Source organism: Cynocephalus volans, chromosome 2, assembly GCF_027409185.1.
Source record: "Cynocephalus volans isolate mCynVol1 chromosome 2, mCynVol1.pri, whole genome shotgun sequence".
Classification (NCBI taxonomy): Eukaryota; Metazoa; Chordata; class Mammalia; order Dermoptera; family Cynocephalidae; genus Cynocephalus; species Cynocephalus volans.
In genome coordinates, this window is record NC_084461.1 from 180,884,219 (window position 1) to 180,898,789 (window position 14,571).

General features: G+C 45.5%; 1 protein-coding gene across 1 annotated transcript in view; it reads right to left on the reverse strand.

The window, feature by feature from the left end:
* GLT1D1 (glycosyltransferase 1 domain containing 1) overlaps positions 1–11,702 on the reverse strand; it is a 96,044-nt gene extending 84,342 nt beyond the window's left edge. The window contains exon 1 of the mRNA XM_063087723.1: positions 11,635–11,702. Coding sequence (XP_062943793.1) covers positions 11,635–11,702 — 68 coding nt within the window. The remainder of the gene's footprint in view (positions 1–11,634) is intronic.
* Positions 11,703–14,571: the final 2,869 nt, after the last annotated feature.

Sequence of the window (14,571 nt, forward strand, 5' to 3'; positions counted from 1 at the left end):
TCTTAACCATCTCACTGTTAATTTTGATACAGTCATTGCTAGTCAATAGCACCACCCCTCTCCCCCCAAACTCAGCATCCTTTGGATATGCTGATGACATCTGACAAACAGCACCATGAAAGAAGCCTGTAGGCAGTCTACCTACTGGCTCACTTCAGCCTAAAAAATATATCGTACAAAAATAAGAATTCAGCATGCTTCTGAGCACAAGTGAATAATTGCTATTCCATCTTCTTAAAGCTCTAAGAAATTGAGAAACAACAACAGCAAAAACAACAGTGTTGATAAATGGAAAAGAAAGGTTTTGAATTCTACTTAGAGAATCCATTCGTGAGAAATTTATGACTTATGCAGAATCAGCACAGCAGAGCATATGAAATGGAGGTGGTAGGTATAGATAATGGCTTACTCTTAATCTATTAAGCATATTTTCAAATGGCATTTGGACACTGTTTTAGTCCGTTTTGTGTTGCTATAACAGAATACCTGAGACTGGGTAATTTATAAAGAAGAGAGGTTTATTTGGCTTACGATTCTGGGACAGCTGCATCTGGCGTGGGCCTCAGGCTGCTTCTACTCATGGCGGAAAGTGACAGGCAGCTGGCGTGTACAAGCACATCACATGGTGACAGGAAGCAAGAGAGAGGAAGCAAGAGAGAGAGAGAGAAGGTGCAGTGCCAGCGTCTTTTATTTATTTTTTATTTATTTTTTATTTTTTTTGTCTTTTTGTGACTGGTAAGGCGACCACAACCCTTGGCTAGGTGTCACTGCACCGCGCTCAGCCAGCGCCGCTGCGCTCCCAAGCGCTGCACTCTCCTGAGTGCGCCACGGGCCGACCCGCCAGCGTCTTTTTAAGCCACGAGCTCTTGCGGGAACTAACAGAGGGAGAACTCACTCATTAATCCCCCCTCCCCCAGGGAGAGCATTAATCCATTCATGAGGGATCCACCCCCATGACTCAATCAGTTTCCAACATTGCCACATTGGAGATCAAATTTCCGCATGAGTTTTGGCAGGGACAACACATCCAAACTCCATCAGACACTAACTTTATGATCTCATAAATATTCTAAATAATTTTTTTAATCTTAATTCTCTATGGACTAAAATTTCACCCTCATTTCTAGTTGACTTGTAACACCTTTAAATCACTCTATCCTTATTCCTTCCATCGAGTAATAATTCAATTCAACTAATAAATTCACTGAGCATCTATTATGCCCAAATAACTCTAGTCTATTTGACTTTTTTTTTTTTAAAAAGGCTTTTTTGAGAAAGAAAGCATCACCAATAAAGTAAGACACTTTGAGCATATACCTAGCAGTTCTAGGAAAAGAAGAACTCCATTTGTGCATCCCTGAATCAAGATTTCATGGCAGGACCTGCCTCCACCAGGCTGACAGCCATCCTCTCTCACTGGAGCTTGATCATTTCTGTGTTTAACTTATGAGAATTTTCATAGACTACAATGTCTGGTTAAAAAAAAAAAAAAAAAGGTAGCAAGAGCAAATCAAGTAGGGCAGGCAACAACAACTGCATTCCATTCCATGTTCATGGGCCCCTGCATGATTCTGAGATGGGAGATAGGAATCTGATATTCCTCTGGCCAGGCCAGCCCATGGGCCTCTCAGTGACTGCCTAGCAGGACCCGTGCTTCGCATCACACCTGCTGGTGAGACTGCAACCTCATCTGTAGCTCACCTGAAGAAACAGTAATCTGTTGTTCCATCAATGAGAAAAAAGCTGCTTGTGTTGGACTGTAAAATGTTACTCTCTGAACAATATGTCAAGAATATGCGATATATAAAAGAAATAATGCTGGTCTTGGAATGAAAAGATAAAGTCTTTGAGTAAACACACAAACTCACAAGTCCCAGTTTAGAGTGGTAAACTGGAAAGAAGGCAACCCCTTATTCTTTCTGTAAATTAAGTGAGATGACAGCAACCTATTTGCACAATATTGGTGTCGCTTCGGATGTTATCTCTGTAAATGTGTTACGTAAATTGTAAAATGTATATGCTTTTTAATGGGATTCTGGCCCTCAAGAGATGACTGTTATGAGATCACTCTTTTTAAAGAATGCAAAAATACAATGACTTGTAAGGCAAAGGACTAGATCCGGAAGTGCCTGGAACACAGATGTCCACTGAGATCAAGCTAATGAAGAAAATGAATTGAGGAGGGGTAGGGATGGGGGAAAGCCATAAGACACCATGAGTGGGCTGGCTGGTTGGCTCAGACGATTATAGTGCAGTGTTATAAGACACCATAAGCTCCACACCAAGCTGGAGAGGAAGCCCCACCTACAGGGGTTGGGCCCTCATCAAGTAAGATAAAGCCACATGTGGCAACCAAGCACTTGAAATGCACCCAGTGTAAACAGAGGTGTGCTAAGTATAAAATACACATACAGCTTGTTAATACATGCATATTTATATTTATACATATATAAGCTATATTTTTAAAATACATTTATAAAATAGATTTATACTTTATTTCTAGATAGGACGAAATCATAATATTCGGATATAATGAATTACAGAGAATACATTATCAAAATTGATTTTATCTGTTTCCTTTCGCTTTGTCTAATGTGATTCCTAGAAAATTGAAGATGACCTGTGCGGCTCACGTTATGTTTCCACTGGGTTGCACCAGGCCAGACTCCATTCAGCTCCCTGTGGTGGGTCGCACACAGATGCCCTCCTCCCTGCTGCCAAGGCCAGTTTACCAAGAGAATCTGGGATTTTATTTCCTATGAGAATCTTCCCAATGTTCCCAATAGTATTTGTCGCTCCTTCAATGTTATCAATACCTGTTATTTCCCTAAATCTTCCAAAGCTCACAGAGGTCTGCTTTCCCATTTACTTTATTCCTAAGAAGGAGCACAGCTTTTTGGGCTAGAGTGGGTTGGCCCCCCAGCATCCATTCCCACATTCCTTCTTTCTAATGCCTTGATGTCCCTTGTCACTTATGTGAATAGGAAGGACCCCACCCCCAGATCAGGGGTGCTCCTGCTGGCTGATGCCAATCAGAACATCTACCTTCCCACTCGTCCACTTCCCCATGCTCAATTCTGAGATCTGGGGTGATATTTTCAGAGACTCAGACTCACTGATTCTTGCTGGGCCTGAACTGGGGTGTAGGAAGCCGTGGGAGGTACTGGCAAGCAGAGCCTGCCAGAAATAGGAAATGGACCCAAGATATAGGGAGAAATGGACTCTTGTCCACATCATCTTGGCTGCAAAATCAAGCCCGAAGGAGGCCCCTCCTCTAGACTTCTTAACAGCATTAGCCACTCAATTCCCTTCATTGTCTAAGCCAATTTGGGTTGGGTTTTCAATCCAACTAAGTTTTCAATTCAATCCACTTCCTTGAAGCTGACAATCTCTAACCTATACCACAGCAGTAGCTTATAGCCTTCATTGTCCGAGTATATCAAACCTGGTTGTGACATCGGGCTTCTTCATAAATCCATCACAGTCTCTAACAACAGCTCACATTTCCACTCCAGGCTGGCTCAGTCCCTTCCGCTACAGCAGTCCTTTTCCCTCGTCTGGACTTCCAGACCACTTACCTCCACCGCTTCTGACAGGCAGCCCCTCCTACCTTTTCTCCCAATTCTGATAAGGTTCCACACTCAATTAGTTTCTTGTCAATACCATAAACTCTCTTCTCCCCCATGCTTTTTGTAGCTCCACATGCAATGCCACGGGGAAACCCCAACCCTTGGCTTTCTCCGTGACTGCACCAAGGCATTGAAAACCAGCTGGGAAAACCGTGAGGTGGACTGAGAGCAATAGACTGTGGATCTCTTCATTGCCTGTTCTCTCACTCTGCATAGGCGCCTGCTGTATGCCCAGCACCATCTGAGGGGCTGGGTTGGTAAGGGACAAAACAGACACAAATCCCTGCCCACACAGAGCTGACTTTCTGGAGCAGAGAGAAGGTCAATAAGCCAGATATGAACTAATATCTACTCTAGTCAGATGTGGGTAAGTGCTCAAGAGGGGGTAGGGGGGCGTAGAGGAGGAAAGGGAGATTGTCAGGTGGGAAAGGGCTGCAACTTAAGTTGGGAGGGTAGTGGAGGTCTCAGTAAGTAAGATGGTGACATTTGAATAAAAATCTGAAGGCACTGAGGGAGTGAGCCATGTGAATACTGAAAGGGAAAGATGTGGAATCTGACAAAGTTGAACTTACAGAAGAGGAGTAGCATAGTGGTTACCAGAGGCTGGGGGATGGGAGGTGGGGACATGTTGACCAAAGGGTACAAACTGTCAGACCGTAGGAATCCATTTCCAAGATCTATTGTACAACATGGTGGCCACAATCAATAATAATGTATTAGACATTTCAAAACTGCAAAAAGAATAGATTTTAAATGTTTCACTACAGAAAAAAATAGGTATGTTAGGTGATGGATATGTTAATTAGCTTGATATCATCATTCCACATTGTATACCTACATCAAAGCATCACACACACACCCAAAAATATATGCAGTTATCAGCTGTCAATTAAAAATAAAAATGTAAACAAAAAATAAGTAAATTCAAATAAACAGAAAAGAACACTATCACAGGGAAGTGCGGATGCAAAGAGCCTGAGACAAGACCATGTTTGGGTTTTGGAAGAACGGGGGTTGGGGGATGGGGGGTGGTGATCAAGGCCGTAGCTGGGCGGGCGATGTCAAAGGCGGGGGCGAGGGGAGAGGGCAATAGCGTCCACAGAGCACGGCAGAGCCTCGTGGGAACTTGTGTGTATTGGGGTGATGAGCAGAGAAGAGACTGATCTAGCTTAGCTTTTCAACAGCATCAGGCTGACCGCTGGGTTCAAAATGAACGGGCTGAGGGTAGAAGTTCGGAAGCAAGGTAAGAGGCTCTCGCAGTAACCCAGGGAGGGCTGATGGTGTTCACACCTGTCCTCTCCTCCAGCCTCTGCGGTCCTCACCCGTCCTACCATTACCAGGGCATTGCCCTGCCTCCTCCTTCAGAGAGCCAGTCACGGCTGCAAGACAGGGAGGCCCTTAAGTCCCCACCACCAAGTCCACCCCTCCTGCACCTGCAGCGTCAGAGCAGCTCCCCGCAGCGGCCACGCCCCTCCAGCATCGGTCACGCCCCTCCGTCAGAGGCCACGCCCCTTCAGCTGCCCCTCTCGACTTCTCCAGAGCTACCTGTCCAGCGCACCTGCATCTTTTTCGGATTCCTCTTCCCTCTTCCCCTTATGGCAGCATCGAATACGCTCAAACGTCAGCAACCAGCTTCCTCCCCGTTAGCCTCTGCTCTCTCCCCCTCCCGTCCCGCAGGACTTCCAGAAAGGTCCTATGCCTTTTCCATCTCCTTTCCTCATTCTCGCTCTCTTCCAGCTTCCACCCGCTACCGCTCCTCCCAGCTCCCGACTGGACCGACCTCATCGGCAATATGACATCCCCAAACATCGCTCCGGATCGAAACACTCCTCATCTCTGATTCACCTAAATTTTCTGGACTTGCTGGGACCATCTGCCTTATCGTCCCATCTCCCTTCTAATCGCGTTCTCTCCCCAGTTCGCCCTGTCCCCAGTTGACTGTGCTTGTGTAGGTTTATTTCTGGGCTCTTTATTCTGTTCCATTAATCTATTTTTCTGTTCTTTTGCCAGTGCCAGACTATCTTGATTACTGTAGCTTTGCAGTAAACCTTGAAGTCGGTTACTGCCATTACTGACTTTGTTCTTCTTCAGTATTGTGTTGGCTCTTCTGGGTCTTTTGCCTTTTTCAGATGAACTTTAGAATCAGTTTATCAATATTCATACAATAACTTGGAATTTTGAGTGACTCTGCATTGCATCTATAAATCAAGTTTGGATGTACTGATATCTTGACAATACTTTGTCAAGTAAGAACAGGGAATATTTCTCCATTTGTTTAGTTTTTCTTTGATAACTCTCATCAGAGCTTCATAATTTTCCTCGTATAGATCTTGTATGTATTTTGGTAGGTTTATACCTACGTTCTTTATTTTGAGGTGATGCTAATGTTAATGATAATGTGTCTGTAGTTTCAGATTCCATTTGTTTATTGCTGGAATATAGGAAAGTGATTGACTTGTATATTAACCTGATATCCTGCAACCTTTCTATAACTGCTTACTATCTCCAGGAAATTTTTTGTTTGTTTTAGTTTTGTTTCATTTTTTGTCAATTCTTTTAGATTTTCTACATCGAAAAACTTGTCTTCAGTCAACAAAGACAGTTTTATTTCTTTCCTCCCAATATGTATAACATTTTTCTTCCTTTTCTTTTATTGCATTAGCTAGGATTTCCTGTACAGTGTTGAACAGTATTGGACAGCAGGAACATCCTTGCTTTGTTCTCAGTCTTATGAGGAAAGCATCTTGTTTTTCACCACTAAGGATAATGTTAGCTGTAATTTTTTTTGTAGGTGTTCTTTATCAAGTTGAGGAAGTTTCCCTCTATGTCCAGTTTGATGAAAGTTTTTAACGTGAAAGTTTTTAACATGTCAAATGCTTTTTCTTCAACTAAAGATGTGATCATATGATTTTCTTTTTTAGCCTATTGATATGATAGCTTAATATAAATTGACTTTCAAATGTTGAATCAGTGTTGTATATCTGAGATAAATCCCACTTGATCATGTTATAAAATTCTTTATATGCACTGTCAGATTCAATATGCTAATATTTTGTTGAAAATTTTTGCATCCACATTAATGAGAGATATTGGTTTGCAGATTTCCTTTATGCTATGTCTTTATTCTTTTGATATTAATGTAATGCTGACCTCATAGAATGGGTTAGGAAGCATTCTCTCTCTCTACTTTATTTATGAAGGCTGGGGAGTCCACAGTCCAAGGGGCACAGATGATGAGGGCCTTCTTCTTGGTGGTAGCTCTGTACAGAGTCTTGTGGTGACACTGGCAAAGCAGGGTATCACATGGTGAGGATGGCAATAGCTCTCCTTATAAAGCCACCAGTCCACACCCATGATGACCCATTACTCCATGAACAGATTAATCGATTCATGATGGCATAGTCTTCATGATCCAAACACCTCTTAAAGGCCTGTATTAGTCTGTTTCTGTTGCTTATAACAGAATATGTAAAACTAGGTAATTTATGAAGAAATGAAATTTATTTCTTATAGTTTTGGAGGCTGGGGAATCTATGGTCCGGGGGTGCATCTGGTGAGGGCTTTCTTCTGGTGGGGACCTCTCTACAGGGTCCTGTTGTGACCATGATGTCACATGGCGAGGATGGGTTGAGCAAGAGAGCTTATGTCCATTACTTTTGCAATTTATTTCTCCTCCACAAGTAAAATGAGCTTTCTGACCCTATTTTTTACTTACCAGAACTGCTTTTAATTTTTAACTTCACCGTTAGGAACAGACCTAAACCAATTTGCCCTGTTTGATAAAGACTGTCAGGTGCTTTGGGCAAATGTTTACAGTCTCAGGGGATGAGAGCTGGGTGGGGACCCATTTGTCCCTTCCCTTTCAGTTTCACTACCAGATGCATCCTACAATGAAAGTAATTCTCACTCCAAATTCTGCTAAGCAGACACAGCACAGTCAGAGTCCACGAGTCACGGTCTTCTGGACTGTGTCCCCTCTCTCTGTCCTAAGAGTACCTTGCCTGAAGTGTCCACACCCAACCACTCTCTGAGAGCCAGGCCAGCCAAACTTCTAGCTGGGCCAGATGACAGAGGGTTCCAGAGGGACACAAGACCAGTCAGAGCTGTGGACCTCAAGGGCTGCTCTGCCTGTGTGGGTTACCTGATTTCTTATTCAAGGGACACATGTCATCTTCCCAGAAGACCACACATCTTGGACACTGCTAATTATTTCTGAAATGCTTTATGGTAATGAACAAATCCTCTGTCGTGTCCTTGGAGGCATCTCTGGAGGGTGGGTGGCCTAACTAACAGCCTGTGGGTTATAAGTTAAATTAACTCACACATCCCACACACTGCTTATGCTGAAGATTATTTAAAGTGACACACAGACAAGATATCATTGACTCTCAGACTATTGATTCCCCAGACAGATTATTTTCCCAAAAAACACTTTATTCTATTCTATCAATGACATCTGCTTAAAAAAAATACTAGATAGCAGAGGCCCAAGCTTACTATGAATACCACTGTACACCTGAGATTTCTCTATTTTCCCCAATATTTTTCCTTTCTAATGAAGGAATTCATTGGCTTTCTCTCCCTCACTGGCCACACTCAATTGCAAGTCCTGTTTATCCTACTTCTTAAATACACCAAACCCAGATGCTTAGTCATCTTCTCTATAATCATCCTAACTCACCCTCCACACCACAGCCAATGTGATCTGGGACTAAATAGAAACCCAATAGCCTTTTGTAGTTACTGTTCTTGGTTCTGTATAACAGAGGTCCTGTCTACCTCTCCATCCACATCCCTTGACCCTACCTAGAGCAGGGGTCATCGGCTTCAACACTACTGACATTTTGAGCAGGATCACTCTCGGTTGCTGGGGACTGTCCTATGCACTGTAGGATATTTAAAAGCATCTCTGGACTCTGCCCACTCGATGCTCATATCTTCCCAACACCTGCGATGACAACCAAGAATGTCTCTGTCTCTAGACATTGCCAAGTGTCCCTGGGGAGCAAAATTGCTCCCTCCCCCTCACATATCCTCTCTGCCCCATGCTCCCATTAAGAACCACTGATCTGGAGTTATCCTATGCTGCTACGGCTGCACAACTCTCAGTTCTGGAGGGGATACTCTCTTCCCATCATACCACTGGCAGTCACTCTGCCTGAGACACACTTCTCCCTCCCTTCCCTTGCCTCAATAACTAAGGTCCATTATTCTTGTTAGTAGCTCACATTTATTAAGTGCATGCCATGTGCCAGACATGGTATTAAAACTTAAAACACTGAAAATGTACTGATTTGTGACACTCATAACAACCCTACGAGGCAGGTCACGCCAGCAGCCCTGTTATGGATAAGGACACTGAGACACAAAACTATTCAGCAGCCTGGCCTACACCTTGCAGTTTTTACGCAGGGGAGCTGGTATCTGAAAGCACCAAATGGCTTTCCCGCACCTCTAGTCTGGGATCAGTTCTCCACCTATATGCTCCCAGAGTGCTCTGGACTTTTCATATTATGTATTCATCACAATTTAGCATCACTATTTATGTATCGGATGTTAATTTACAATGACAAACTTGCAAGTACAAGAATGAACCCATTCCTTTTCTTTAAAGCCAGTCACCTAATTCAGACAACCTATTCTGCTAGGCTAATGAAATCTCCAGTCTTATTCATTTGAGGGGCTCTCTCCCCCACTGTCCAGGCTCACTAGAGGGTCACTGGAGTTTTTTGCAGAGAATATTTGAAGGGATCCTTCAGTTTTCTCTGCTCACTGCTGATTGGCTCAAAAACAATATCTGTCGCCATGGGAACCACCCTCCCCTCCCCTTCCAGGACACAAGCATCAGTTCCTCAAGGAACCTCACCTTTCACAAGACAGAAAGTGTCTTTAAACAACTTCCACTTTTTCCCTTTGCTTCTACCTGCAATCCTTCCTGAGGTAAGGGAAGACAAAAGCTGGCCCTGAAGAGAAACCAAAGCACGAATAGCAACTTTTACTCTGCTTCCTGCACATCCAGGAAAACAAAAGAACTAAATGGCTCTGCACTGCAGCTTGACTTCAGCTTTCTGTACAGGCCGTGCCTGCCACGTCCACCTCTGAATCCCCAAGGGCTAGCAAGGCACGCGGCATCAAAGGTGCACAACAAACGGGCTGCATGAAGGAATAAAGGAATGAGTGAATCTAGGGAGAGCATCAACCAGTTATTTTTCTAGTTTGCCTCTGAATTGGCACAGAAGTAACGAGTGGCCTTTGGGTAGACGTAACTATGGGCCCTGGGAAGATGTGGCTTTATAGTTCTAGTTAGAAGCCACATGTTAAATAACAGGTATTTATTTCTCAACTTTCTTAAGCACAGACTGTTCTCCCTACCATGCATACAAGACTCAGCTAGATCTGGCCTCTCTCTCTCTCTCTCTCTCTCTCTCTCTCTCTCCCCTCTCTCTCTCTCTCTCTCTCTCCATCTCTTACCTTATTTCCTAGCACTTGCCCCTCACTCATTGTATTCCCGTGGCCTTTGCCTTCTTTCTGTTTCTCAAGCATGTCAAGTTTGCTCCTACCTCAGGACCTTCCTGGGATGATCCTCCCAGATCTGTGTGGCTGCCTCCTTTCGGTCTTAGCTTTAATGTCACTTGCTCAGAGAGTCCTCCCCAGATCCCATTATCTAAAGCAGCCACACTCACCGCCACGTATCTCCTTTTGTTTTCTCAAGAGTACCCTTCACTATCTGTTTCCTCCTCCCTGTCTCTCCCCCACTGTAATGTGCTCCAAACAACAGAGCCCGGCCACAGTGGGCTTCTCCACTGCTTGGCCCAAAGAGTTCACAGAATGTCACTGGATTAGATTTAAGATAAACCTGTACAATGAAAATCCTAATTGTAAACTCTCCAGTAAACTTCAGAAAACAGACTGATACTCTATTGGTCATTTTCACTTATGATCTTTAGGAGAACTGTAACATGTTTTAGCTTAAAGGGACATCAAAATGTTGGTGGAGCTCCAGTTGCTCATTTTAATGATGAGGAAACAGATCCACAGAGGGGAAGTAAATTGGGAAATTTCATGAAGCAAGTCAGTTTGTTTAAAAAAAAAAAGAGAGAGAGAGATTCAGGCACTAAGCCAGGCACTTTTGCATCCCCTGCTTAACCTAATTCCTTCATCCAGGTAACACAGATTGCTTCAACCAGGCAGGAAGGAGCCTGAGATTAATGAAGCAGCCTCTTCCCTGTCCTCCCTGCGGCCCAGGCTTACATTCCAGAAGACAAAATAAGCAAGTAAACAAATAAAGCAAGATAACTGCAAAAAAGATAAGTATTAAGAAGTTAACCAGACTGGAAGATGGGCAACATGGAACCAGAGAACTCGGGAGGGGAAGAGCGGAAGCTACTTGAAACAGCAGGATGCAGCAACGCTTTTACAAACCAGACTCCTGGATGAGAAAGGCAAGTTTTCCATTTGCTGTAACCTCTGCCTGGAAATCCTGTCCCACCCAGAGCTTTAGGGTCCGTCCTCACATCACGCAGGATTCTGCTCAAATCTCACGCTAGCGGAGAGGCCTTCTCTGGGCATCCTGTCCACACAGCACACTCGCACAGGCAGCTCTCGCCCTGTCTACTTGCCCTAACCCCCAAACCTAGAGCGCCCACTATTAAGGGTAAGGAAAAATGGAGACAGCCACGCAGAGACCTGCTGGGAGCACATGCAGCTGCCTTCGCAGAGCCGCCGTAGCGCCTTGCACTGCAGCGATCGCCCGCACACCCGTCACACTGGAGCAGACCCACCACGCGGTCTCCACCTGCGCCCAGGTGGGCGACAAGGACTGGCGCCGCGGGTGGCCGGAGCTGAGCCCGCCACCCCCGCGCGCTCCTGCAGGTCCCGCGCCTGCTACCTGTCCGTTTGGGCGCGCGGGCCCTGCACGGCTGTGGGGCCTGGCAGAGCTCCCCGGGCCCCCGGGCCCCTCGTCCCCGGCTGGGTGGGACACTCGCCCGACGCGGCCCGCACCTACCGGACGCGCTCGGCCGTAACGGCGTTGCCCGTGTGCCGCCGCAGAACCGCCAGGAACAGGAGCCGCATGCCGTCGCCGCCGCCCGGGCCATCGACCGGCCCCGCCGCCAACCAGGCCCGGGGGGCGGCGCAGACGCGGACGCCTGGGGCGCCGGGGCGGCCGGCAGCGCTCTGTCGTTCCCGCCCGCCGCTCCCCGAGGCCGCGCCCGCGCTCGTTCATCCTGCGCTGGGGCAGGGAGGGGGTCGTGCGGAGTGGAAAGGGGGCGCGCGGGAGGGTGGGGAGGAAACGCGCAGGGCGGAAAGGGAGCGCGCGGGGTGGGGAGGGGGTGGGGGGTAGCTCCCAGGAGGGCCATCACAGGGGCGCGGTGGGTCCCCTTCTACCGGGACCAGGGGTGGCGGGCTTATTTCCACAGGAACCAGGGTGGCCGCGGGCCGGCTCCCGCGGGGACCACTATCAGAGCTGGCCGCGTGTGCCTCCCACAGAGACGAGTGATGGCCATGCGCGGGCTCCCCTGGGGCGTAGTAGTGGCTCTGGGCCTGCTCTAACAAGGACCAGCAGAGACCTTGGGTCCACTCCCACAAGGTGCTGAGAGAGGATATAAGCCTCATTTTCCACAGCAATCTGTGAAGAGACCTCAGTCCGCAGGAAGCCTTGGATTCCTTACTGGTCATATTCCAGGGGACGTGGCATGGTCAGTTTCAAATTCGTTTCCACACCCTGGTAACCTTAAAACTACCCAGAGGAGGAAAATGTAGGGACTGTGTGAGGAGACAGTAGAAACCCATTTAGGGGAACCGGTGTCCCTCAGGAGCACAGCCAGCTGGGAGCCAACTATGCAGCAGAGAGAAGCCTGGAGTTACATTGGCTATCCCTGGGATGGATCCCAAACAGAACGTGTGGACTGAGAAAAGAAAGACGCTGAAGAGGACCTATGGCAAATGGCATCTCTGTAAATTTAAAACACCCCCCTCCCCCCGCCACCAAACTGTGCTAAGTATTTTACAAAGGCATGTTTAAAAACATGGAACATTAAAGTGGGTGCCCAGTATTTTAATTAACCATTGAGCTTGATTTCCTCTCACCCCAAAAATACCCTTAAAGCCCTATGAGGAAGTAGAAATGAGGGGAAACTAAGATTCCATGAGCATCATTAGTGGACGTTCTCCCAGCTCTGCTCTGTGCAGGACAGCTGACCTCCAGACTTCAGTACATAAAATGCAGTCCTGAGAAGAGACACTTGGCTAGAAAGCCTTCTCCCGCGATGACCTTCTTTCCCACTCACACTCTCCAAAAGTACTGAAGATCTTGCTCTTCTTCACCTTCCCAACCACCAGTCAAGCAGGCCCCATCACTGTTTAAAGACAAAAGCAATCTGCATATAGTAATATTCTACTGAACAACTTAAAACACTTTCAAAGAGGATTTCACAGGCAAACAGGGTAGGGGACAAGTTGCACAGAGCTGGCACAACCATTTGCCAGGCAATTTTAGAAAAAGAATTTTGTGTGTATTTGTGATATGTTTCATACACACTGGGAAGAAGAAATACAAAAAAGCAGTATATGGTGTATAGTACAGAAAGAGGGCTGGTATTGGCCAGTGATCTTCCACTTTTCACCTTGACTATGGAATATTAAAGGCTAAATGTGAGCAGATACACTTCACTGGTTTTACAATGGCAACTTTAGCCTGGATCTGGAAAAGAACGGTGCTAAGCAGAATTGTAAACTGGCAGCCCATGGGCTAAATATCATCGATAAATGTATTTTCTTTAGGTCACACAGTGTTTTCTGTTTTTGTTTTTAATTGAGCCACGCTTGTTAGAATTGGGAGCTTGCATATAAAAGATGGAATTTCTGATATCTATTGAAAAATGAGAGATCTAACAACATTAAGCCTCCATTCCCAGGTTGACTGGAGCTAAGAAGCAGCTGCCCCCTTTAAATGGGTGCTGAATGCTCCAATTCGTGACAGTGGTTGAAGGCTCACTTGAATTCCTTCATGACCTCAATCCACATTTCTGTTTTTGGAAGAAATTGAAATTTTCCTTATGTAAAATAAGTTCAGAAGTAAGTATTCTGAGTCTAACATAGTGGTTCCACAGTCACTAGAAAACCAGGGTTCCCTCTCTCTATTCCAGCACTGTTACATTTGACTGCTAGTTTCAAGATGGCCTCAAGGTACATCACAGCTGCAGCCCCACCCACCACATTCACATTCCAGGCAGTAAAGGGCAAAAATGGCACACTCAAAATGATGCATTTCAATTTAAGGGATCTTACTGGAAATTTACACAGCCCTTATGCCTTTTTCTTATTGGCCAAATGATCATTTCTTGCATCTAAGGAAACAGGGAAATGCATTTTGTTAGGTGGGCATATTGCCACCCTGAATAAAATTATAGTTATTAAAGAAAAATAGAATAGGTTTGAACTAAGTTATCTCTGCCATAGCAACCTAAATTAATAGGGGCTGGCCAGTTAGCTTATTTGGTAGAGCACGGTGCTGGTAACACCAAGGTCAAGGGTTTGGATCTCTATACCAGCCAGCTGCACCCCCAAATAGATTAAAGGAGGAAAATTGAATGATCCTATCAATCAGTACAATAAGATCATTCGATAAAATTCAACACTCATTCCTGATAGTAGAAAATAAATAAAAAGGAAAGAAAAAAGAAAGGCACAAGGGAGGGAGGGAGGAAAGGAAAAAGAGAAAGAGGGAGGGAAAGAAAGAAGGAAGGGAGGACCCAAAAATTTAGTAGTAGTAGGAACTAGAAAACCCTTAAAAGTTCTGTTTTTTAATTCTTTCAGGTAAAAATTACCTGACTCTGTGATTCTTTCTTTTCTAGTCCCTTTATAGCTTATGAGTGGTTGAACCAGGTGCAGAACTGCTCTCCAGGGAACTTTTGGAAATTTGGTGGTGTAGAAGGAAATTTGT